Source organism: Chrysemys picta, chromosome 4 (genome assembly GCF_011386835.1).
Source record: "Chrysemys picta bellii isolate R12L10 chromosome 4, ASM1138683v2, whole genome shotgun sequence".
In the NCBI taxonomy this organism is placed as follows: domain Eukaryota; kingdom Metazoa; phylum Chordata; order Testudines; family Emydidae; genus Chrysemys; species Chrysemys picta.
The window spans coordinates 75,438,936-75,465,934 of NC_088794.1; the positions used below are offsets into that span (position 1 = coordinate 75,438,936).

At 40.1% G+C, this 26,999-nt stretch overlaps 1 protein-coding gene and 1 long non-coding RNA gene across 5 annotated transcripts in view; one reads left to right on the top strand and one right to left on the bottom strand.

Moving 5' to 3' along the window:
- The window catches only part of SLC1A2 (solute carrier family 1 member 2), a 133,841-nt gene that overhangs the window by 92,812 nt on the left and 14,030 nt on the right, over positions 1-26,999 (bottom strand). For 2 of the 4 annotated variants that reach the window (XM_065592756.1, XM_005304531.4), the window contains exon 2: positions 22,502-22,621. The exons of 1 other annotated variant lie outside the window; for it this stretch is intronic. In XM_065592756.1, the coding sequence (XP_065448828.1) occupies positions 22,502-22,551 (50 nt within the window). In that variant the 5' untranslated portion in view covers positions 22,552-22,621. The remainder of the gene's footprint in view (positions 1-22,501; positions 22,622-26,999) is intronic. One more of the 4 variants, XM_065592752.1, reaches the window with a different exon arrangement.
- LOC135983101 (uncharacterized) overlaps positions 17,727-26,999 on the top strand; it is a 57,884-nt gene continuing 48,611 nt past the window's right edge. Inside the window, exon 1 of the long non-coding RNA XR_010600595.1 lies at positions 17,727-17,820. This is a non-coding gene — a long non-coding RNA (uncharacterized LOC135983101). The remainder of the gene's footprint in view (positions 17,821-26,999) is intronic.

Consider the following 26,999-nt stretch of genomic DNA (forward strand, 5'->3'; position numbering starts at 1 on the left):
GCTACCAGTCATACTGCATCGTCTACTGCCAAAAGGCAATTAGCTGCTGCTGTGTAGCAATGCAGTACCATGTCTGCCGGCACCCAGATGACATATGGTGACGGTGAGCTGAGCTGAGCGGGCTCCATGCTTGGCATGGTATGTTGTCTGCACAGGTAACCCAGGTAAAAAGGCGCGAATCAATTGTCTGCCGTTGCTCCGACGGAGGGGGAGGGGACTGATGACATGTACCCAGAACCCCCCCGCGACACTGTTTTGCATCATTCAGGCATTGGGATCTCAACCCAGAATTCCAATGGGCGGCGGAGACTGCGGGAACTGTGGGATAGCTACCGGTAGTGCAACGCTCTGGAAGTCGACGCTAGCCTCGGTACTGTGGACGTGATCCGCCGACTTAATGCACTTAGAGCATTTTATGTGGGGACACACACAATAGGCTGTATACAACCGATTTCTATAAAACCGAATTCTATAAATTCGACCTAATTTCGTAGTGTAGACATACCCTTATACAACAGAAAGGAGAGAACAGCAGGTTCTGATGGGATACATTTAGATCTAAAGGTTAGGAAAGACTGTCACAAAGATGAGCACTTAAAAGGTATGAAACTCGCATTCATATGAAGGTAGAAGCATTGGAGCTAACAAAATGCAATTTATTAGTCATATGGAGTGGTGTGGGTTTAGATAATATCCTATTAAAGATTCAAGAAGCTTTTCTGTGACCTGAATGGGAATGAATCTTGGCAGACAGCAAACAGCCAGCAATAACTACTATCATCTCTTTGCAAATTTGTTCTGCTTCCCACACCAGATTTCACCTTTGATTGGTTACTTACAGGGAAACTCTGGCCAATCAGAATGCGAAATAGGTGGTGTGTGGCCCAGTGTTCTGTCACATTCTGTATTAGTTGTACATTTATGTACAAAACCGACCTATGTTCCAGTTGAAAACAAACAAACAAAAATCAATCCCAGTTTCAATAGAATTGCTGGCAGCCATGTGACCTCTGAGCTGCTGCAAGTTAGGACAGATCTGGGTCTGTCCAAGTCCAGATTTGTTGATTTTTTGGACTGTAAGACTCACCTTGTTTTTCCTGGCTTATGTGGGGGGCAGGAGGCTGGAGAAGATTGTTTGGAGAATGGAGAGAGGATGGGAAGAGATGGAGAGGTCTTTTTCTCTATGGTCTATTTTTATATACTTTGCTTGGGTCAGATTCTCAGTTGACTTCAGTGGAGCTATGGTCATGTATGCTAGCTGAGAATCTGGCCCTGTGGATGAAATTCACCCTACAAATACAATGGAGCATGCATACTGACAAGCTGGAGAGACAGAATTTGGGTTGCACCAGGGGACAGCAGATTTACATTTCACTGGTGCTCCATGGAAAACTCATTCATATCCCAGCTGGCCTCGTCCTGCCCCTTCTCAGTTCATAGGTTATGTCCTGGGCTCTGGGCTCCCCAGTGCCACAGGGATGTATATGTATATTGTCAACTGTATATGCCACTCTCCACCCACTCTGTCAGACTTTCTGCTACTGAGGGTGTGGGGTTTGAAGCCCAGGTTCATGGGTGAACCAAACCCTGAGTTTTTAATTTTTGTATCACACTCAGGGAATTTGAGAGGTATCATTGAAAACTAACCTGTTATCTGACAGTCTGGATCCTCCTTATGCTACACCTTTCACAGACTGAGCACAACAGGCTGAGGGTCCTGTGTTGGAGGAGCTGGGCAGCCTGTGTTGTACAGTTTCTCTAGCGATAATGTGAGGACTCATGTTACTGTGACACTAACTCACAGGCTCGTCTGAAATTAGAACTATGAAGACATTGGGGCAGCTTTCTGCCACTTCACCTGCACAAAGTTGCCCTAAAGCTGACTTAACCAGCTCTCAGAGAATCTCCCCTGCATAGCTGGATCCTTGGGTGACCCTTTCTGAAGTCAGCCCAGGGACAAGGGCCAGGGGAAGTGGGGGTAGCTGAGTTTCCCTTGGGGCTCATTGAGAGTCAGCATAATTTAGAACTTCAGACAGATCCAAGTTATACAAGGGACCAGCCCAGTGCAGTGCTTCATCTGTGCCTTATAGGACTACCCCTTGAGTCCATGGCCTACTCAGTGGTTGACATCTTTTCTGAGACTTCTATAAAGGACCCTGCCAACCCTTAGGGACAAGAGGCTACATAAGGCTAGTGCTTCATGGGCTGTAAGCTCTTCAAAGAGATGCGGAGAGACAGCTATATGACCTTTCACCCTTCTGTACTGGCGCGCAGAGCTGCCCAGCCCTAGATGGCAGTGCACACTGCACCTACTAAATAATAGCACAAGGGATGTGTCTCCCTGAAGCACCTTCCCACAGAACTTATACCTCAGGTCTGTGCTACGTGACTTGTCCATGGTGAAGCAAGTCAGGAACGGCACCCAAATCTCCTCACTTCCATAGTTGCACTCTTCTTCCTCCCTTGGGGTCTGATCCAATTCCATTAAAGTCCATGATTTCAGTGGGTTTTGGACCAGTCCTGCTTAAGAGGGCGATGGGCAAAACACAAGCTGAAAGTCAAGGAAGGAATTAGTCTGAAGGGAGAGGAGGAGAGGAGCTTCCCCTTCATGTGCCATAGGATGTAAATATACCATTATGCCACACTCCCTTTTTGTCACTGTTTTGCTGGCTTACGCACAAACTACGTCCAGCTGCTCAAGCAGAACAGCACAGCTGGTGAAATATATTTATTTTTATAACTCATTCTGGACATGTACACAGAAAACAGATGCAAACACATGGCTAATGCATGCCCCACCTCCCTCCAGGAGAGAAACGAACCACAGAAACTAAAGGCAGAAAAGACTGCTTATAGGTCAGATTGTGCCCAGCTGCTCCTGGGGTTTGGGGAGGGAAACAAGGGAGAGAGGGAACAAAGAATTTCCTCATCATCATTTTTACCCTTCACAAAGGCTAGGGAACCATTGCTGTCCATATGCATCTCTCTCTTGGTGCATCTTCAGGTACAAGACACCCAAACAGGGGCAGGCAAGTTGGGGAGCCATGGTTTCTCCATCCCTTCCATACTGTGATTGTACACTCAGGGGGAACCACAATGCCTTCCCTGAAAGGAATACTCCCTCTGGGTGCTGAGGAGCTCCAGGAGGGATTCCAAGGCAGAGTCTATCCCAGAACTCCCCTGGTATGGGGTTGTTCCACACCACCCCCAATACAAGCCAGTGTCTACAAGGAATGGTTGAGTCCTACACAAGGATCTCTACCTACTCTATTCCTTCCCACTCCACTTCAGCCTTTCTCAAGGCTTTTCCTACTGTACACTCTCCCCAGTTTTCTCTAGTGCAGTTTTAAAGGACTCGAGTGACAATACATTCACTCTGGAAGGAGACTGTGTCCAGTGGGGGGTTTAAACTTTTTCAGATATTAGATTTTGCAAAAGCATCAAAGAGTCCTCCCATCCCCAAACTCATGTTACTGCAGCATGGAAATAATTAGCTATGAAAATTCCTTTGGGGACACTGGAAATGGATGTACAATCTGGTGAATAAAAAACGCACCATATGATACTGTTTCTCCCCTATCAAACACAAACACATGCGTAATTATCCTTCTCAACTGACTGCCATCAGACAGAGTATATAGCTGAGTGAGCTTCAAACAAAAGACTAGACATTGATTAAAAATAAAAGAGCAACACCTAATATTATATGAGCTGAGGTAAATTACAAGAGCAATCAGTGCTCATACTTCAGGGCATATACTTATTATCAACAAGGCCCAAAAAGAAAACCCCTATGGTAAATTTCAGAGCAAGGTGCATTACTAAGGTTTAAGCTGGATCATCAGGCATTGAGTGCAATAAAAAGCACATTATTAGACAGAACTAGTCCAAAATTTCATTTGAAATTTTATTCACTAAAATGGCCTTTTTCAAACCATACATTTTTGCTGGAGATTTTTGTTCCTTTCTAAATTTTCCATTTTGGGTATGAAAAACCATAAATCAATTTGTTTTTGTTTTTCACTGGAAGGCCAGAAAGTTTCTGTGAAAAATTTTTAGGGGAAATTTAAAATTTTTCATTTAAAATCTTTTTTCACAAAAAACAAACAAATATTTTCTAACCAGCTCTATTAATAAATTTAGGGAATAACTGATCTGTTATAGGGTGGCAATTCCTTATGTTCTTAAACTTATGTACACACTGATTATTTTACTAATGTCTTTCCATTTGTGATCTTTGTTCTGAATTATTGAAAACATAAATAGGTCATTGAGGGTCACATCCTGGTCCTGCTGAAGACAATGGGAGTTTTACCAGTAGGTCCAGATTTTGGCCCTTTAGGTTTAGCTGGAAAAACTGATAATGCTAAGGCAGAAAGGACATCAGAGAGGAGCTGGGTAGCAGACTTAATAGAAAAGATGTTTGGACCTGAAACCAATAAAAGACTGGTATGACATCTGACAACCATTTAAAGGTCTGATAGAAAAGAATCCACAGCTCAGAGACTGAGAGGAATGACCAGATATTCAGTTTGAGCAATGGAAATAATTGAATAATGAAGATATATAGAGGTTCTCTTTAGGGTGACCAGACAGCAAGTGTGAAAAATCAGGACAGGGGATGGGGGGTAATAGGAGCCTATATAAGAAAAAGAGCCAAAAATCGGGACTGTCCCTATAAAATCGGGACATCTGGTCACCCTAGTTCTCTTGCGTGTGTGTGTTTACTTTTACTTAATCATGAAGTTGGGCCAGGGTGGAGACTAGAAGGATAATTAATAAGATGATTTCATATGTATTTCTAAGGCCAAATTTACACTGGAGTAAGCTGGCTCAGTTCCACTAACTTCAATGGGGTTAAGTTTGCTTCTGCTAGTCATGAATTTGCCCCTTTAGCACTTATAACAAGGACTTGGAGTCAGGACTCCTTAGTTCTGTTCTTAGTTTTGCCGCTGGACTAAAGTAGCATAGTGGTCAGGTTGCTGAACTGCTGTATGCCTCAGTTTACCCTGCTGTAAAATAATATTAATATTACCTTCTACAGAGGTGTGCTATGATGTTTAACTAAAGCATCTTTAGAAACTAGTTTGAACGTCATAACAGAAGTACAAAGTACTGCATTACTATCAACATTTTATCGTTAGCACTGCAAAAAAAGTTTTTACATTTTAAAAAAAGAAAAAGGAAATTCATCTACTGGCATGAGAAACCACTGGCGCATACTCTGATAAAGAACTCCAGAAGAGAATCATAAACACAATTACTCAAACTGTCTTACTAGCCACATACCCGCCATGCACCTCTCATTGGTAAGCTCACACGCTGTCTGTCATTTTCTATTCTTAGAAAGTCTCTCGAGTCTGGGAATCACACAAATAACTGTGGCAAAATAGAAATCTAGAAGAAGGCCTCAGGGAGTCCACAGTAACCTCTCTTATCTTGTAAGAGGGACTGGTCTTGGCAGGCTGGGGTGCTTCTTCAGGTAATCCTCAGACAACCCCAGAACTTTCCCTGGACTAATTTAAAATGAGGGCAAATACGTCCTTATGCAAACTTTACATTTCTCTTCCTTTCTACCTTGGTTATTATTCAAGACAACAGCAGTAGTGTGCTATTGATAAAAAATACATAACCATATTTAGGACAGTTGCAGAGTATCCTCTTATGATTCCAAATTTTATAGTCTCAGCTCCCAATGCATTTTACATCCCCCGCCCTGCAGATGTCTCTACGGGAGCCAATGAAATAATCTGGCAAATAACAGCCAAGTCACTTTAGTCCATGTGTCTTTTTTGTCTTGAGAGTGAAAACAGGATTAAAAAATAGTAAGACTCTGACACACTGCAGTCTTTCTGATGTATTGTAAGCACAGTTGTACTCCATCATATGTCATTCTGCATCTGATTTTTATTTCATTGCTTTTGATATCTCTGTATCATGTTTGTGAATCAAAAATAAATGCACTTAGACCCTCATTATCCACATGTCCCTACCTTATTTAAAGCTGTGCTCTATCTAGGGTAGAAAAGGCAGAGGGCCAGATTCTGATCTCAGTTACCCCAATGGAAAGCAAAAGTAACTCCAGTGAACTCAGTTACACAGTTAATAAATGGGAGACATGGGAGTTACATTTGATTTTCCACCCACATAACTGAGATCAGAATCCAGGCCATAATTTTACATACATTTAGAAGAGTGGGCTACAAGAGGAAATTTATGTATTACACACACACACACACACACTGATCTCTCTTATACCAGTTTTACAGTTGTGTAACTCTAAGTCAAATTCTTCTTACATGTACATAGTACTGTTCCCATTGAAGTCAATGAAAGTTGCATGGCTGTAACCGAGAAGAGAATTTATTGATTTCAGTGCAGTTACTCCAGGTATATAGAGGCTTAAATTAGAATCAGCGCATGGTTCTGCAGCACTTTTTGGACCTGATTCACCACTGGCCCCATTTCTGTTTTACACTGTTACTGTATTAAATTCAATAGTTACAATAGTAAAAAACTAGATTTTGACTGACAGATAAACATTTTGGTGTCTGCTCACTTAATTTAGTTTCCCATGGATGGATAATTTTCTAAATATTTCTTTTTCCAATGTTCTGGATGACTCAAACCTTTGGATTATTAATACCAAATTCCATGACAAATGTGTTTTAAAAGCAGGGAGTTTTAACACAGATCATGCACTAAACTCTTCTTTGTTCTAATTACACCTCCCAAGTGACCTCTTTAGAAAGAGAAAACAGAGAGGAAGCTAATATCTCCTAGAAAATGTTTTCACCTCTCTTATTAAATCACTTTTGCAATTCACAGAATTACTACAACATATTTTGTTAGAGAAACATAAATATTCCACCTCATTTTGCAAAGAGCTTATTCTGGTGCTAGATTCTGATACCTTTACTCACACTGAGTAGCACCAGGTGTTACTCTAATCTAAGTGTATCAGGATCTGGCCTTTTATATTTAAACAGTTACATACCATGTGACAGGCTCTTCTCAAAACGCAGCAAATGTGGTACACAGAAACTCTATAAAATATGGTGCCAATTCAATAAATACAATACTGAGAAGCAAAGTACAAACCCCATTATGCTTAAAATAGTTTGAATCACTGTTTTCATTCTAAATATATGTATCATGTGTTGTATGTGTAACTGTATTTTGTAACTCACTGAGCAGTGCAGTTGCTTCCATCTTGTAAAGCTAATAACTTTGTTTTCTGACCCATGAAAGGAAAGCCCAGTGCATTTTTGAAAGCATAGAACATTGTGCAGAAAGCAAACTAAGCCAGCTTTTCATCTATAACCCTTGTTTCTGCTTATTCCAAACTGCAGCTTGAGTATTAACTATTCTAAAAATATATCCTACAGTTGCTTCTTCTCCAGAGGTAAAGCTGAAGCTGCTAGAATGCTGCGGGAGGAGCAGTAGTAAGGCAAAGTCTGCCACCCAGAATAATGGCAGAGTTTAATCAATTCAAGTCCCCACTTCATCAAGCACTAAGATGACATTTTAGTAAAGTAACCCATCTGTCCACCACATCCCTAAAAGGTCACAGTCTAGGGAAAACAAATGGTAACGTATTAATGACAGTTATCATCATTTTCCAGGATCCTTGTTGAACGTGATAATAGCATTTCTGATTTTCTTAGATCTAGTGGGAAGAGAAATGGGTCATCTGATGATAGTCCTTGATAGATCTGATGATAGAATCTCAGGTAAAATGTTCAAAAATGCCTACGTGACTTAGGAGCCTAATTTCTCAGGTACTTTTGAGAATTTTCCTCCTCCCCCATCTGATTGAAGCTCATGATTTGATTCATGTCTTCTGGACGGTGGGCCAGCCCATTCATAAATCTATCAAAGACGTAAGTGGAATATAAGTCTCAAGTGCATGTCCAACACATTCCCCTCCATTCCTGATCCTATTAATAAACTTTCCCAAAGACTCTTCTGGGAGAATCAAGGGATCATAGTCAGACTGGAGTAAACAGTGGAACTTCCATGTAAGTTTGAGCCATCTTCCAAATACTGAAGACAGTAATGTAAGTAGCACATCAGGTGCAAGTTATTCTGAAAATGGACAGGAGTGTGTGATACAACAGTAGAATCTGAACTCATTTGTTATGGAATGGGGCCTTGATCTTGCAAAGGGAACCATCCCCATGAGCAGGTCCCCATTATTAAAGTCAGGTTCAAGGCATGTGTTAACTTCAAAGAGTGCTTTGCTTTACCTTAGTTACTTTTCTTGCCACATCCTCTCCATCTGCTTGGTGTGTATATTACACTCGTTTTGCACACTCACTGAAAGCCAAATTGGTGCAAGTCATTTTCTGATCATCTCATACCAGACAGGGCCCAACTGTACCCCCTTGCTGCCACTGATACTTCACTTGCATCTTTGTTTACATCAACAATTAACTTGGCCAAGGTGCTAGATCCATAAACAGCTCAACAGACTGCAGTAGGCATGTGTGAAAAGATACCTTGCTGATATTCTTAAGTTTAAACAAACAAACAAACCCTACGTTTTCAATTTGGGAGATTAGCAGAACTTTCTGAATTAATGAAGAAAAAGTCAACGATTTTTCCACAGAACTACATGCTCTGAGGTACCTGATCCTATTTTTTAGGAGGCACACCCTGTCTTCATTTCACCCTAGATGGCAATAACAGCAACCTTTGGTACATGTAGGCTATGGAATTCACTCATGCTTAACAGTAAAATCCACCATTAAAAACTACATTTAGAATATCACCAGAAACAAAACAGCTAATGTTTTCCTATAGCAGGTGCAAATGGAATATTAACTATCCAAGTATTACTGTAGAAATATTGGTGCTCCAAATAACTAATGTGTATGTTTTAAGGACTAGAAAATGTGTGTTTCTACAGTGCCTATCACAATGGGTATTGGTTCATGATTAGGGCTTCTAGGTGTTATAATGCAAATAATATAGACTTAATGGGTTGCTTGCTTTTTTTAATTGTCTCCACTAAAACTATCTAATGTCACGTTAAATCTGTAATAAACTTTACTAAAAACAAACAGTAAGGGCCTTGATTACTTGATTGCCTTCAGTCTTGCTAATTATCATCCTTCACAACAGCCATTTGAGGCTTGTTTTAAGGCAGTGTGTATGTTTTCCCCATTTGTGCTGACTTGAGGAGTCATCCGATTGTTTACTTTTCAAACTCAACCAGCAGAATCTGCTATCCATCGCTTTCATTTATTAAGGGGTTCCCTAAATCACAAATAAACGTAAGGATTTTTCAAATTTACAGATTCATAGATTTGGAGGCCAGAGGGTCAGGAGGTCATCTAGTCTGATCTCCTGTATAACACAGGCCATAGAACGACTCCAAAATAATTCCTGTTTGAAACCTGATTCAAAGAAAGCTATTGTGGCACCCAATAGATTTCAATGTCTTGTTGCCTTTTTAATTGAATAGTTCTAATGTATACTAACTTGTTGGTTGGTTGGTTGGATTGTTTAATGACAGAGCACCATTTAACTTTTGGAAGTAGCTTTTAGAGTTTGTAAAATATGTCACTTGAATATCATGAGTACCAGAGGGGGAGCTAGCACATTGGGGGCCCTAAACAGGAATATTCCCCCTGCCCACACACACAAACACAATGCATAATAAAAAGTGAGGGGGGCCTTGAGCTGCTCAGGGCCTTAAGCAATTGTTTAGTCTGCTTATGCGAAGTGCCAGTTCTGATGGATACCAAGATTTGCCCACATACAAAGCTATTAAAGAAAACCACATGTATCCACATTAAGATTTCACTCATTTCAAAACAAATCAAGTGTGTTCTTTCTTTGAATGTGAGCCCATGTTGTCTTAAGCACTACCCTTCTTTTGTAGTCCTTGAAGCTCTTTCTGGATAAAAGCATGACAGTTTATTTTTAGTGAACTTTTTCAAGGAGTTTTATTTTAAAGCCTGGCTAATCTTTGCTGCTCCGTGGACAAGGCTGATCTCTTGATAAATCTTAGCTCAGATTTGTGATGAGCTGCAAGAAGATACCAAATGGCTTTTCAATTAATCCTCCTTTATATCCACCCCATTGAAGAGAAGACCTATTGTAAATGAACTACAAAAAGGCAGCTAGAATGGTTGTGACACTTCCCTGTTTAAGATTCTAGTGTAATTTTAATAGTGTCTGGGGGAGGGAGGGCTCCACACACCTGTGTTTTTCTTACTTTGTTTCTCTTTCTTTCTTGGGGTATTTTTAGAATCACTAGGGAGAAACAAATTCACACAGTTCTTCCTGTAATTACTCACTGTATTTTAAAGAGGCAGGACTCACACCTGTCTCTAGTTTTCTTGCATTAGGCCTGAGATTTTGTTACCTTTATTTTAGCTTATATGACTACCAAAGGTCTCTTTTCTCAGTTATTGAAGAGGAGAGGGACTTATGGGTGGCAGATTTATGGGCAGCCCGTGATATTATATTGTGTTATAATGTATGAGAGAGGCTGCCCTAACCTGCACTGGAGCCAGGGATGGCAGAGACTCAGCAAAGGAGCTATAACAGGGTCCCTCTCAGGCTCCTCCCTGCTTCACCAGGCATCGGCTCAGTGAAGCAGAGAACCTGGCCCTACAATGTTAAATATCTATAAAGGGCTCAATTCTGCAACTCTTCTTTATGCACGTAGCCCTATTCGCTTCAATGGGACTGCTTGTGAGAGTGTCAGGAATTGGGGCCTGCAGCAGGGCTAGTCTCCAGGAAGCCTCATCAGTACAGCTGTCCTGCAGCAGGCTGGCAGACTGGTCCCACCACCTGATTGGCTGCAGCAGGAGAAGCAGCTTGCTGGTTTCTCAATGCTCTTACCCACCACTGTGCATGTTCCTGCATTACCTTGTTCCTTCTGCTCCTGCCCTTGCCTTAAACTCCTCCTTGCCTGCTACCCTGCCCACTCCAGTTACTGACCTCCAGTTTGACCTCCACCTCTGGCTCCTGACTACAGATCCAGCTTGACCCTGGGCTCCAGTTCTCACTTTCTACCTTCAGGTTTTACCCTTGATTTTGGCTCCGGCTACCCACTCTGGCCACTAGGCTACACTGCTCTCATCCCAGTCAGCTAACAGAGCAAGTTTTGCAAAATTGGGCTATAACTCTTCTCTTCTATGCTACATAATCCCAGCATTTTCCTCTCCATTTTGGAGACAGAGATACAAATACCTACAAGAAAAGACTGCAGACTTTGCAATTTTTCCTAAAATGATACACCAATCTGCTTTTAAGCATGGGATATTTGTTGAATTACTGGGCAGTTGAGTGCCTTGTAAATACATGCAAATATCTCAGTGATACTCCACTAGATCTCATAAATAAGACTCTAGTGGTAGTGTTTTGTCCTATTTTGGGCATGAATTTCAGGTCTTAGATTCCTGGCAGCAATTCATACCACCTCTGAAGGGGAAGTCAGCTGGCTGATTATGGTAGCATTTAACTCCTGTCAGTCTGTGCAAAGAGCACCATGGATACAGTTGTTGGAATAACAAATGACTTGGCTGCCTCCTAGCTGGAAAAGAGGAAAAGATATGAAAGTTAGTACTAGGGTGGGTGGAAAATACCAGCAAGAAGAGGAATTGTTTTTGCTAGAAAGAAAGCCCCTTGAGCCTGCAGTAATTCACTATTTATCTCATTCATGTGAAGCAAAGAATGTGTGCAAAAAAATTGTCCTAATCACATCAGCTGAGAGACCTGGCCCGTTCCCATTCACCTACATATTGTTGCGTTAGAAGGATTTCTGGAGCATTAGCCAGCCAGCCATCCTTTAGACCCATTACATCAGGCCCCTGGGGCTTTGCATGGTAATAATGATAGAAGAGCTGAGAAAAAATTCCATGCTCCAAAACCCCAAAGGCATTTCCTGAGCATTTTATTGCATTTCTTGCTATTTGATTGGTAATGTTTCCTTTTACAGTGATGAGGAAGAGGGAGTTGTCTGTTATTTCTGAATCATGATTACTTCTGCCTTTACTGAGCAGTTAAAACATCCCCTAATGGCAGACTGAGTGCGGGTGTGATAAATTACACACACTGCTCACATGTTGAGTCTTTTTTTATCCCTGTTGTTTAGTATCCATTGACATATGGTTCAGGATCTCCCATGGTCCTAGCCATTTGGACGTGCTTACCTCAGACTGGCAATCTGAGCCTTTTTCATGCACATAGTGCTAAGAGACATACTTTCCCTCCTAGAACAAAGCTGGCCTTTTGAAAGTGATCAGACATCACAGTGATGAGCATAGACTATGCAGGTGGATAGGTGATCCTTCTCCATCAGTTGTGCTGTGCCCACTGACTGTATCCCCAAAACATTCCAGGGGGAGATTTTAAAGCCAGTTAGACTACCCACCTCTCACCAAGAATTGATGAGAGGAGGTAGGCTCCTAATTTCCATTGTGCCCTTGAAAATCTCCCCCCCCCCCCCAACAAAATAAGAGATAAAACAGACGCATATATTAGGTCATTTAGGCCATCACACATGACAATCTAGGATTGTTCCCTGTAGTATAGTTGAGTGATTTGACCAATCCACAGTTAAAGGATGAAATAATAGTAGGGATGAAGTTCCCTACTATTTCTCTTGGGAAACTGTCACAGCCTAATGAATCTCATAATTAATAAATAAATACATCCATTCATTTGGAATTTTTTCTGGATACTCAATCTAATTTCTACTTTGTTTCATTCTATCTCACTATTCCTAATTATATCTCCTTGGATAAAGCTAATGAATTCCTTCTCCTCCTTGGAAGTGCAAATGCATGTTTAACTCTGGAGTTCTACATCTCAGCATGCTGCTCAAATATTAGAGGAAAATCCTGTGCTAAGCACACACACCACATGATTCTCAGATACTTAAAACTTCACACAAACTTACTGAGTTTTCTCCCCTTATAAAGATAAGTAACAACCCTGCTTTGCTCTCTTATTTTGGTGGACTAATATAGAAAACTTCCCCATACTTGTGTGTGCAAAACTCTCACTCTACCTTTCAGTCTCTCCAAGTAGCCAGCTGTTGTGCTGTATATTCTAGATCAGTTGCTGGGGTTAGTCTGCCCCCTGTTTTTATCAATTATTGAATTCCTATAGTTTTCTCAGTAATGGGAACGCACATTCCTTTCTGTCAAGGTGCAGTGAAGCATGAGCTGACTTGAATGACTGTCAGCAAAGCCACCTGCTCTTCAGTTTATTGTCTTTTCGATGAGCAATGCACCAGGTGGGTGCCTCTGCAAAGCAATGACTGTTACCTCTCTACTTCCCCTGTTTCATTTTTTCAGTGTGCTCATTAAAGTCCTGTGATGGGCAACTGAGCAGATATGGTTCATGTCTGTTTGGCTGATGAGGAAGCAGCACCTGCCCTAGACCCTTAGCACTCTTTTTCCATCCAAGTACATCAAACCTGTCTTTGTTCTTGTTCCTGCATAGTAATGCCCATCTGGAGTGTAAAGTGAGCTAGAGGAGAGCTGTGGGGAAAATCTGCATCCTCAAGGTTATAAAACTTCTTGTCAACATAAAATGAAGCTTGAGCATATGCACCATCACTGTATGGAAAGGTAGGAGTGGAAGGACTCTATGGGCACCATGTAACAGAAGTAGAATCAAGATATCATCAGCAAACGGAATTGGTCTAGTGTAGTCATGCTCAGCTTCCCTAGACTTCAGTCAAGTTGCACCTGCCCACACCAAGCCTGAATTTGGCCCCAAAACATAAGTAGCTCTAAACCTAAATCCACAAAGAATGAAGACAGAGCTAGTTGCACCCTGTACCATGCTGAATTACCAGTTTTTGAAGGGAAATAATGTTCTGTCCTAGAAAGGTCCCCTTCATGATCCTAACAGGACCTTGAAGAACGCAAATAATGAAAGACCCGAAGAATCCATCCCAAATTTAACATGAGAACATTTTGGGAGCTGCATTAGTTCCAGTCAGATAATCAGTAAAACTATTGACATTCATTAAATCATCCACTTCTTCACAGCAATCGTCAGCCTTAGAGCCAAATTTTGCCCTTTTATACTTGAGCATAACTACAATTGACTTCATTGGGATTTGCATCCACTTATGCCAAGGTTGAATTTGGTCCCTAATGTATTAATTAAAGGCCTTCAGTTCCCTAAGGCACAAGTATGATACCCTCACAGACTGAGGCAAGCAGCATATGTTATTATCTATAAATTCCTTAAGTCAAACTTAAATGAACTCTATGTTTCTCTTTAAGAACAAATGTTCAACATTTTCTCCAATAATTTGAAAATGTTACTGTGACAGGAGCCATCAACAAAACGCTTCAGTGCAGATAAGAAAAGACTCAGTGCAAAGACAAATTGACTAATCAGAGAAACCTATTGTCCACACCTCTGAGAACTCAGTGAAGAAAGATCAGGCTTCATAATGTTTTAAAGCTGTTATATGGACGCCTATAGTGTTCAGTCACTCACATCTTTTGAAAAGCTGAACATTCTGATATCCAGTTTTGTAGGTCTTGTAGGAATAGTTCTGGACCTTCCACAACAATAGGATAATGTGTCTGCGATAACAGAACAAATGTACATGATTTTAAGGTAAGGATAAGGCCTGCCCTCATAACTATCCCTGTGGTTCCCTTTGATTCCATTTTGAGATGTGCATCAATCCATAGAAAAAAAATTGGGTTTAAGCCTCTTAAGAGAGTTTTGGGAAATTTTGCAAAACAAAATGTTAGGAGACTCTTTCTGAGGAGAATAAAGATGAGATGTATTATTTAACTAATAAATAGTTCAAGCTAAAACTTTGGACCTGAACGCTCTATTTATCCTCACTTAGATAATCCAAACATCAAAATTTATCCCTACCTGTATACTGGCCTGGAACAAACCCCTGGATCTGTGCATCAGTGAACATCTGGAAAGTTTTAGTCCACCCAGATGCAAACTCAGAGGCTTTCAGGCCCATCTCTACAACCATCCCATCTCTGCCAAGAAAAGCTGTGTAAAAAGCCAGGAAATGCCAGCAACATTATTTCTTGAATCATGATTTCTAAAATTACTGCTTAGATTATAATTTAAAGTATTCGTTTATTAAAGGGCAAAAAGTACTTTAGACATAAAAATAGTCTTATTTGTTAATGAAATTGGTTATTTGATTTTTGAAACTTAAGGGAAAAATATGAAAGAAATTATCTTTAAAACATAGCCCACTCTTTGTGTTCATTAGATGCTGTATTGGATTAAACTGCTGCGGCTGCTTAAAGGCTCTGAAAAATAGATCATATAGTTTGTGGATAAAATAAATAAATAAATAAATAAAAGAAAGAGGCTTATGGCCTACATAGCACAGTGTGACCTTTTCTGCTACAAAAGTCTCCTGGCGTTTTCACAACGAGGCACTCAACATCACAGTCCACAGCTACAATGAATGTAATATTGAATTTTCTGTTGCTGAAAACCATTAATAATTCACTCCTGAATAATCAACATGACAATGTTAGGTTGCCATGGTAAGAGCCCTATTCATAAAAATGTATTTGGGCCATTTGAGCATGAACGCGGCCTACTTGTCAAAGTGTGTGTGTGTCTGTCTGTCTGTCTGTGTACGTACAGACAGTTTCAGTTGGGGTTGACTCAAAATATACAATCTGCAACTCATTAAATACTGTATTGTACCTTTTTTAACAAATCAGCAGAGGTCCACTGAAGTTAATGGAGCTGGAACAATTTATCCTGGTAGAAAATTTAGCCCTTAAACTGTAAGGCACTCAAACGTCACCAGTTTAAATGGGGTGAAGTGAAGAATTGTATTTTACATGTATCTTCTAGTTGCACTCATTTGTGGATACCTGTGAGTTTCATGTTCATATTGTAATAGACCAGTGAGAGAGAGAGTGTGTTTGTATTTCACTGCCCTCTACTGTGTAGAATCAGAAATGCTAAAGTGTATGTCATTGGGCCATGAATTTAATATATGCTAACATGTGCTGCTGTAAAAAGGTCCATGTCATATTTTTGTGTGAGCTGAAGATAATGAACAGATACCCAAGTAATCACAAAACACTACTCTAATCACATTGGCAGTCTCAGCAGAGAGACACAGGGCTGAATAGGCTATAGAGACTGAATTCCCTCATACTCCTACAAAACAGGGAGGTGGGGGTTTTCAAAGGCATGCTTAGAATTAGGTGTGCTTAGGTGTGCCCAAGTGTGCTTTTAAAAATCTCCCTTGAAACAGGCACACAGCTGAATCAGCTTCAGACATTGGCATAGCTGCTCCCTTTCTGTGGATAAATACAGAGTGAAATCTATTCTCCAGGGCTATCCATTCAGTACCATTCATGAGCACCAAATTCACTTCAATGATCAACAACCATTTTAACCTGAGCTAAATCACAGCTACTCCTGTGGCTGATGGAAGAAAATTGGGGGGGAAGAGTTTAAGGGAGAGATGTATGGAAAAGCAGAGGCAAACATGCAGGAACAAAAGAAGGTAATAGGATCTAGCTATGGGCATCCTAAATAAACACTATAGTTGAAAAGATTTGGGGCCAAATTCAGAAGCAATGGTGGAAGCAAGGTGATGCTAATGGAATAGCCTCTTCTACCGTGCCTGCTTGTGGCTGCTAACCTTAAAGGGAAGTAGTTATCAGCTTCAGGTCTAGTTGTTAAAGAAGGGAGTGGGGGGAGCAGCATTAACCATGAGATGAAGGATGTTCCAGTGGTTAGGGCGCTAGCCTGGGCAAATTGTCAGACATGGGTTCAGTTCCCTGCTTTGACACAGACTTTCCGCATGAACCTGGCAAGTCACTTAGGCCTAGTCTACGCTTAAAATTTAGCTTGCCAGCTTCAGTGCTCAGGGATGTGAAAAATTCATACCCATTAGAGTGATAGCTATGTCAAACTAACCCCCAGTGTAGACACGGCTAGGTTGACAGAAGAATTCTTCCATTGACCTAGATACCACTGCTCAGAGAGGTGGATTACCTACAGCAATGGAAAAAAAACCTTTCCATCACTATAGGAAACATCTACACTATGGAACTGCAGCACCACAGCTGTGCTGCTGTACACCTATGGTGTAGACATGGCTTTAGTCTCTTTGTGCCCCGTCTGTACTTCCTTATCTCACAGGGATGTCGTGTACATAAATACAGAAAAGACTGAGACATTCAGCTGTTTTGGTGATGCTATATAATACCTTAGATAGAACCAAATATAGAATAGAAGTATATTTAATGCTTTCTATTTTCATTTGGAATTTTGTTGGAAGCAGATGTATTTAAATCTTACCCTGCAGTGCTCTGATTTCATCATAGACATAACGGTACTGGGCTAATGCCCAGTGCAGAGCAGGAAGTACAACTGACTAGGAACAAAAGAATAACTGACCTCTCAGGTTATATTGTCCAAACTGGCCGAAGGGCAAAAAGTGAAGAACCAGCATAAGTGGTGACAAAAAAAATAATTTTAAAAAATACAATGTATTATTATTAATACAGAGAAAGCTACTGTCATAACTATAAAGGGAAGGGTAACAGCTGTCCTGTGTACAGTACTATAAAACCCCTCCTGGCCAGAGACTCCAAAATCCTTTTCCCTGTAAAGGGTTAAGAAGCTCAGGTAACCTGGCTGGCATCTGACCCAAAGGACCAATAAGGGGACAAGATACTTTCAAATCTTGGGGGGGGGGGGAAGGCTTTTGTTTGTGCTCTTTGTTTGGGTGTTCGTTCGCTCTTGGGACGGAGAGGGACCAGACATCAATCCAGGTTCTCCACATCTTTCTAAACAAGTCTCTCCTATTTCAAACTTGTAAGTAAATAGCCAGGCTAGGCGTCTTAGTTTTACTTTGTTTTCTCAACTTGTAAATGTACCTTTTACTAGAGTGTTTATCTTTGTTTGCTGTACTTTGAACCTAAGACTAGAAGGGAGTTCTCTGAGCTCTTTAAGTTTGATTACCCTGTAAAGTTAAAAGAACAGGAGTACTTGTGGCACCTTAGAGACTAACAAATAACTGTAAAGTTATTTTCCATACTGATTTTACAGAGATGATTTTTACCTTTTTCTTTAATTAAAAGCCTTCTTTTTAAGAACCTGATTGATTTTTCCTTGTTTTAAGATCCAAGGGGTTTGGACCTTGATTCACCAGGAGTTGGTGAAAGGAAGGAGGGGGAATGGTTAATTTCTCCTTGTTTTAAGATCCAGGGGGTTTGGATCTTGATTCACCAGGAGTTGGTGAAAGGAAGGAGGGGGAATGGTTAATTTCTCCTTGTTTTAAGATCCAGGGGGTTTGGATCTTGATTCACCAGGAGTTGGTGAAAGGAAGGAGGGGGAATGGTTAATTTCTCCTTGTTTTAGATCCAAGGGGGTTGGATCTGTATTCACCAGGAGTTGGTGGGAAAAAGGAGGGGGATGGTTAATTTCTCCTTGTTTTAAGATCCAAGGGGTTTGGATCTGTATTCACCGGGGAATTGGTGAAGGTCTCTCAAGGCTTCCCAGGGAAGGGAATTAGCTTGAGATGGTGGCAGCGGACCAGAGCTAAGCTGGTAGTTAAGCTTAGAAGTCTTCATGCAGGCCCCCACATTGTACCCTAAAGTTCAAAGTGGGGATACAGCCTTGACAGCTACATTTTAAATACATTCTGCCCTTTGATACATCTGCAGGCAGAAAGCAACAAAGAGTCCTGTGGCACCTTATAGACTAACAGACGTATTGGAGCATAAGATTTCGTGGGTGAATACCCACTTTGTCAGACTCATGTGCATGCAAAGTGGGTATTCACCCACGAAAGCTTATGCTCCAATACGTCTGTTAGTCTATAAGGTGCCACAGGACTCTTTGTTGCTTTTTACAGATCTAGACTAACACAGCTACCCCTCTGATATCTGCAGGCAGAGTGGGTTTTGGATTTTTATTTTGACAGTGTCCCTTTAAATACAGGGAAAGCAATACTCTACAATCATTACTTGGAAATGGTAGTGTCTCTGTTACTCCCTTAATTGGGCTTTATTATCTTACTTTATGGCATTTTGTAAACAAAATATCCACTTGCCATCTGTGAACTCTCGACTCATAACCTCATAAAGGAAGTTTCTGCTTGGCTTGCTTTGGCTTTCTCAATCCATCATTTTTAGTATTAGTTTCACACTTTCATATAGCCCCCATATGTCACTGAAATTCTATTCTATTCATATGGCAGTATTCATCACTATCCGAAGGCTATGTGATGGCAGAACTGGGAATATTGTCATTTTTATCATCAATTCCTATACACCGCATAAAGGTTGCTGAACAGTACACAGGGATGCATGTTACCTTTCCACACAGCCATAAGCAACTGTGTGCTTCTGCTTTCTCAAATTTTGATCTATTGGTAGGGTCTTCCCGTGACTGGGGAGATTCAGCTCTGAGATCTCTGTCCTGTTCCTTATACACCAACAGTAGGGTGTGCAGTAACCACACCATAGACTGAACAAGCAAAGGCCTGTTGTTCTGACACAGAACTAAATGATCTTTGTATGATAAGTAGGCATGAGTCAAATTCATTTTGAGTACTGGAAGTTTCATCCACCAGGTTCAGACTTGCAGAGCATTGTGTATGCCAGCTGATAGCCAGATGCTAGAGTGGATTTGACCATTAGTGTAACCCCCATCTCCTGGCTGGATTCTAGAGATCCAATTCAAAGCCAGCGCAGGTTGGTGAAACTTCCAGCAAGCTGTAAGAAGGTGTAAGTCAAAGTAAGTCCTGCCAACTCCTTATCTTGTAAGTTATACCACCTTGGATTCCCTTGGACAGTGGCAGAATGTGGGTGAGTACTTCTAAAAGAGTCTCACTGAGTGTGTGGAAGTTAATAAAAGGATTACCTCTGGATTTGTGGTGTGTTCATGTCTTGTGCATTATAACAGCCAACACTCGAGCAGGGACCAGCCTGGTCCACTGAAAGCAACTTTTCCATGTGAATGCAATAGGAGCCTCTCTGAGCCAGAAAGAACAGAGGGGCAAGTAAAAGTGCCCTCTGCGGACTTAACAGAGCTTTGTGGCTCAAATGTGGGGGAAAGTTCAGCTGTGCATTCTGAGAGAGTCTATAATGACAAACACAATTAAGCAGTATGTAGCTGGCCATTGAAATAGTGGTTAGACATGTACCACGTCCCTCACATTCCTTTCTAAATCATTCTTGTGATGAGTAAATATAACACAAATGGTGAAAAACATAAATTGCAGTGATGAAAATAGGTATATGGGAAGCACTGCAGAAAATCCTGTAATGCCTTAATTGAGTTTATTTTAAACAACCCCCTGCATTGTCAGATATAACCCCAATATATTTTTAGCACTAATCCAGTCATGCCTGATTCAGATATATTTATATTTTAACCATTGTTACTTCAGTGTATGATCAGAAAAGATAAGAGAAAGAATCACTGAGTAAAGCACAAATATGATTAGCAACTCTGAGATACTGATATACTGTACATTAGTACAGGCTTTTGGTATAAATAGTATATAGGACTGGTACCCAGGATTCCTGAGTTCTATTCCCAGCTTTGTAAATGACTCGCTGTGTAACCTTAGTCAAGTCAGTGAGGGGCACAGTTTCAAAAGTAAGTGTGCTAAACTGCACATTGACTTTTAACAAATTTCACGTGCATGCATGTAGCCTTGATTTGGACATGCATATCGATATTTTTACCCACAAGCCACAGTTTGTACATACACACAAACACCAGCTTTTGTTTAATGACCCCACCATGGATCATCAGTGAGAATTAAACCTAGGACCTTCAGCACTGAAAATACAAGCCACTTCCACTCAAGCTATAAAGGTAACTACAGTAGGTTGAAGCAGTAGTAGACTCCAATCCTCTATGTGCACCAGCCATTAGAGTAAAACACTTAAACAATGAGCTACATTTGTATGCTCACACCTTGCACATTTTCATGTGTGTAAGTGCAAGTGTCTTTGAAAATGTGTCCTTCAGATTCTGTATTTTAGTTTTCTTCATAACACTTATCTATTACACAGGGATGTTGGGAGGTTTAGACAAGATTTATCGAATGCTCTAAGATCCTCACATGAAATGCACAATTGAGCCCCCATCCAAAACCCATTGAAATGAACAGGAACCATTGACTTCAATGGACTTTGGATAAGGCCCTAGAATAGGTGGATCAGATGGGGGGAGGGATAGCTCAGTGGTTTGAGTGTTGGCCAGCTAAACCCAGGGTTGTGAATTCAATCCTTGAGGGAGCTATTTAGGGATCTGGGGCAAAATCAGTACTTGGTCCTGCTAGTGTAGTGAAGGTGCACAGGCCTAGACTCAATGACCTTTCAAGGTCCCTTTCAGCTCTACAAGATAGGATATCTCCATTAAAAAAAAGTCCTGTTTTGGGGGACTTTTTTTATATAGGTGCCTATTTCCCCCCACCAACTTTTTTCACAGTTGCTATCTGGTAACCCTACCCTAGAAGGGCAAGATGTTGTTGTTGTTGTTAAATCCCAAAAGTAAGTCAGAGTGTTTCTCTTCCACCTTGGAGACTGTTTAATCAACAGTTCTTTGCTTGTTTTTGTTTGTTTATTTGTTTGTTTTTTGAGGATGTTGGGGATACTCAATACATTATTTCAGATCAAATATTTATGCATCAAAATAACTAGACTAGCTATTTGTATTTGCTTTTACAATGGAGAATTATACTAACTTCCCTAATTATATACTTAAATCCCTAATACAACACAAAGATCCTTCTTGCCTGCCTTATTATTGCTTTCTGACTTGTTTTCAAATAATCCTACGAAGCTCTGCTGTACCTTTTGGCACTTAATGAAAACAAACACACATCGATCTAGCAAAGTATAAATACTGGCAGCTTGGAAACATTTATAATCATAGACAATGGAATAACTTGTCATGGAATAATTTATGGCCACATGGCATTAAAAGGTGCCTAGATTAAGGGCCAGATTCTCCTGCTAAGGGAACTCCCAGTGGGCAGAGAGATGTCATAGACCCTGGACTCTAATTCCCCCTCTCTACCTGTGCCAGCATTATTCTTCAAAGGGATATTTCTTCATTATATACAGTAAGCAATATTGAGTCACATCATCCTATCTTCTAGGACTGGAAGGGACCTTAAAAGGTCATCTAATCCAGTCCCCTGCCTTCACTAGCAGGACCAAGTACTGATTTTGCCCCCAATACCTAAGTGGCCCCCTCAAGGATTGAACTCATAATCCTGGATTTAGCAGGCCAATGCTCAAACCACTGAGCTATCCCTCGCCATTTAAGTCATGATCCCTTTAAAGTCAGTGAGAGTAGCACAAATCCTTTCTTGCAATGGTGTAGAGCTGGCCATAACTACAAATATTTCCTCTAGGGTTCAGTAGAAATATGGGTCCCCTCTCCAAACAGGGAGAACTGTTTAATGCATAGAGCCAACAATTAATTGTTGCCTGTTTCACAGACACACACCATTATATTCTTTCTTACTCACATTTTTCCATGAGACATAGGACATCTCCTGAACGGCTGGTTGTCTTTCATAAATGATTATTTAACAGATTTGGTAACTTTTCTTTGCCTCCTGCTGCTCTGTTCTGCTGCACAGGATCTGCTATAACATCATAGAGCATAAGTAATGAGAGAGAATCTACTTGTTGTAACATGACACGTTGAACCTTAAATTGTTAAATAAGCCATGGTTTTAGGGTGGGTTTTGACTGCATTTCTTGAATATTTTTCTGTTAACCCACAAAGCAAATGCCAAACCAAGTTTTTGTGGAATGCAATGAGCTGGCTATCTGCCAATGTAGACATTTCCATTCTGTGCTTCTTTGTATGTTTCACAGTGATACATTTCTAGTCACAGGGAAGTTTCCGATCCAGTCTTCAAGCACATATTGCTTGATGGCTTAAAGTTGGTTTCGTTTCTTCCACTACCTTTAATAAGCACATCAATTGCAGCACAGTTAGACTGCAGTTCTGAGAAATGGAATCTGTCACTGCAAACAAAATGTTGTCAGGTTTTTCAGACATCATTTTAAACTGCAGCAAAAATGATCCAGAAAAAAGAGAAGAACCTCATTATCCCATAGTAATTTAAATCTGATTTTTTCTTCTTGGGAAAGCAAGGAAAGGAAAGGAAGCCACAGCTGTTCTACACAAGAAAAATGGCTTAATTCCCTCAGTTAGGTCTCTCTTCTTTGCTGTCTGCCCAGAGGAGAGGATCTACCTCCTCAAGGTTGAGAAGTATGAAAGGGTTGTCTGAAAGGAACTGATGGTCTTGTTTTTAAGGTCCTGGACTGGGAATGAAGGTAATTGGGTTCAATTCCCAGCCCCGCCACAGACTTCCTGTGTGACTTTGGATAAATCACTTAATCTACCTTATTCTTCAATTTCCAATCTGTAAAATGAGCATGATAGCCTTTCATTTGTCCCACCTTTTGTATGATTTGTCTATGTGGGGCAAAGACCGTCTTTTAGTATGTGCAAAAGTAACTAGGCTACAATCCCATTTAGGCTTCTAGGCACTATGTTAATAGAAATAATTACAAAGAATGGATAATACGAAAGGAACAGCTTGCATCGCTCCACAGTGACCAGTGTGGCCAATCTAGAAAAAAGGTTACAAAAAACACAGGTCCTTGAGAGAGGGAAGTGGAAGCAGAAGGAAAGGTGGATGCAGTGACAGGATGCCATATATATTTCTCCTTCCTTCCAACCCCATGTAAAAGACAAGAAAACAATGTATGAGGGATACAAGCTTTTGTGTAAAATAACGACAGTTATGGAAATAAGTTAGTCATGGGGTGATATATGCAATTTACACTTCAGCCCTTGGCCTCTTGGTTGAGACAACCCACATGGGCATCAGTTGATGCCTATGTTTGGTTGCTGTTATGGAGATGTATATTCAATAAAGCACCGAGTGTTGAAGGTTACCAGGCTTATTCGGATACCAGCCTTCAAATAACTGTGGCTTTTAGTCACTACTGACATAGGATGAATTAGAATGGCTGACCCTAAGGCGAAATGCTCTATATCTCATTACCAGTCAGTTGGAGCCATCCAGCATCCCAGGCTCTTTGTTAGGAATGTTTTAGCAATCTTTGACCTATGATGGTTGGTGTAATCCCTTCAGATTTGAAATGGCTGCTGTATTGATTCACAAAGCACAGGGTTTTTCTACCTGCTATGTGAAACTTGAATAGAACAGACGTATTATGAATTGTTACTACCAAGTAGGATTAAAAATGTCAATAAACACTTTTTAAAGTCAATTACATTAATTAAATATTGTCTTTGTGTCAGTTGGCCAATATCTCTGCATAATGAACCCATTTCATACATAACAGGTCATGGTGAATGGTGTACAACACTTTCAAAAATTAATTGCATTTATTAGAGCGGAAAAAAATCCATAGCAAATGATGGGGGAAAACACCTAACTAGTAAAATATAATTGTTCAGTTCTATAGTATCATGGAAGTGCTGCGTACACTGGCCTACTAAGATGCTTCAGTGGAGTTTGCAAGTCAAAAAGGCAAATAATAATAGCAATGCTAGCATTTGATCTGTTTTATTATTACATCTTAACTTGTTCCCCCATGCTATAGAAATTCTCCAATACAGTCAATGTGCCTGGCTTACTAAATATGACAAACAATGTAGCTGATTTGAAGGAGACTTGCTGCCTATTTTGTAGTGAATAAATAAATGCTACAAATTCAATTTGTCATAGCCCACCTGAGCCCTTTTATACTGCAATGTCAAAGCATCATGGTATCAATTACTGGTGATATTTTAATCTAGAAAAAGATTTTCAGAATAGGGACAACTTCTGTTAATAGATGTTGGCATGTTCTCTCTATATGGCTTTGAGGGAATCTTGACATACATAGACCCTGCCCCCAAACAATTTACAATCTCTATTTCTTTAATATATGTGTGCATGGAGCCTAGCGCACAGTGGTCCCCAACCTGAACCTCTAGGCACTTCCATAATACTAATGAACAATAATAATAATATCTTAAATGTATAGACCTCCTTCTATTCAGATGATCCCATAATGTTTTACGAGATTAAACTGATATGTAACTCACCAGTTTAATTAACCTACTGTTGGGGTGACATTCAGCAACTGCTTCATAGGGCATAACAATACCACAGTTTAGGACAGGAAGTGGAGGATATAATTTAAACTGTGGGTACTATTTGGATATGCAGACTGTAATTATCCATGTCTGAATTTGACCAAAGCATTGGAGTTAACATTTTTGTTCTAACAAAGAGTGTCATGAACTCCTTAACTGCCACAGGACCTTGGTACTGTCTCTTTGAACAATAGCATTTTCAAAAGTATAGTGCCTCAACAAAAATAGCATTGATCAACATATCACTATCATCTTACTCATGTAGAGCTTTTTCTTTCCTTTTTTTTTAAAGGTAATTGTCATATGTGAGTATGAACCAATCTAGTAAAAGTTTACAACCCCTACTGTATTGTTGCTTTACCTTTAATCATAATTTGGTATTTACAAGCAAGGTAAATCAATGAACTTGCAAGGAAATGAATACAAATTAACCATGAGTCTTAGCTTAAATAAATAAGAACACTGTGCAGAATTTTAGAAACATACAGTAAAGACAATAGGTACTCTCATGAACATACTGACATGTGTTCCATTAGAATTTGAGGGATTCTCCGAAACTGCTGTTGTACAGATTATCAAATCCAGGGATAGGCAACCTATGGCACACGTGCCAAAGGCGGCATGCAAGCTGATTTTCACTGGCACTCACTCTGCCTGGGTCCTGGCCACCGGTCCAGGGGGCTCTGCATTTTAATTTAATTTTAAATGAAGCTTCTTAAACATTTTAAAAACCTTATTTACTTTACATACAACAATAGTTTAGTTATATATTATAGACTTATAGAAAGAGACCTTCTAAAAACGTTAAAATGTATTAAATTAGAGTGAATAAATGAAGACTCGGCACACCACTTCTGAAAGGTTGCCAACCCTGATTAAATCAAAAGCCATAAGAAATTCCCATATTTTAGCAGAATTCCAACTGACATTCAGGAACTCTGAAAACAATGTATGACTATATGTGGTTTTGAATAAGCTGCAGTTAGAAATGTCATAAAGCATCATGGATTTAAAGAGCTAATTCAGAAGAGATTTTTTTTATTTCTAAATACAAAGCCTGATAGTTTTTAATAGTGGAGAAAGTACTGACATTTACTGCCACCTGTTGGGAAATGTATAAAACTTCTCTCTCCCATAAGTATGCAGCAGTGATATCCATACATACTGATCCCAGCATGCATCCAGTATATCTCTCTGTGTTATCTCTTATTAGTGTGTAGGAGGATTGAAACATCCAGTTTTTCTATACAAACAGTCTTCTTACTTCCATTTGAGGGCAAATGAACAAAATGAAACCCCACGACTTAGCTTACAAATCAATACCTAAGTCCGGAGCAGAATTAGTTTTTTGAAATACTTCAAAACCATGAATCTTTGCATGTAATAATGTACACATGAAATGTATCTGTTTGCAGGGACCTTTTTGACATTAAAGTATATGACTTTAAGTATAGTATAAAGTATATTTGAGATTTCCCTTTGGAAAGCTACTATCATCACCCCAATTCAATAGATCATCAAATAATTTATTTCTATGATTTTCAAAAGAGAAAAACTATAGGTAGCAAATATTCATACTAGACACACCATAGATCTGCTTTAATAATGTAATGAACAGGAAATTATAATGTTTCTAAGTGGTGTGGCTATTAATGATTCCATGGCACTTTTTATAAGGATAGGGGCATTACCCCAGGACAAATTGCTATATGAGTAATTACAATTTGCCCACTTTAAATTCCCTAATATCAATTGGGTGCTGTGTTCTTCTCTTCCGGTCCTAAATTGTTTTGTAGCTGTATGTTATAAACAGCTGCCACATTCCATATCGCAGCAGT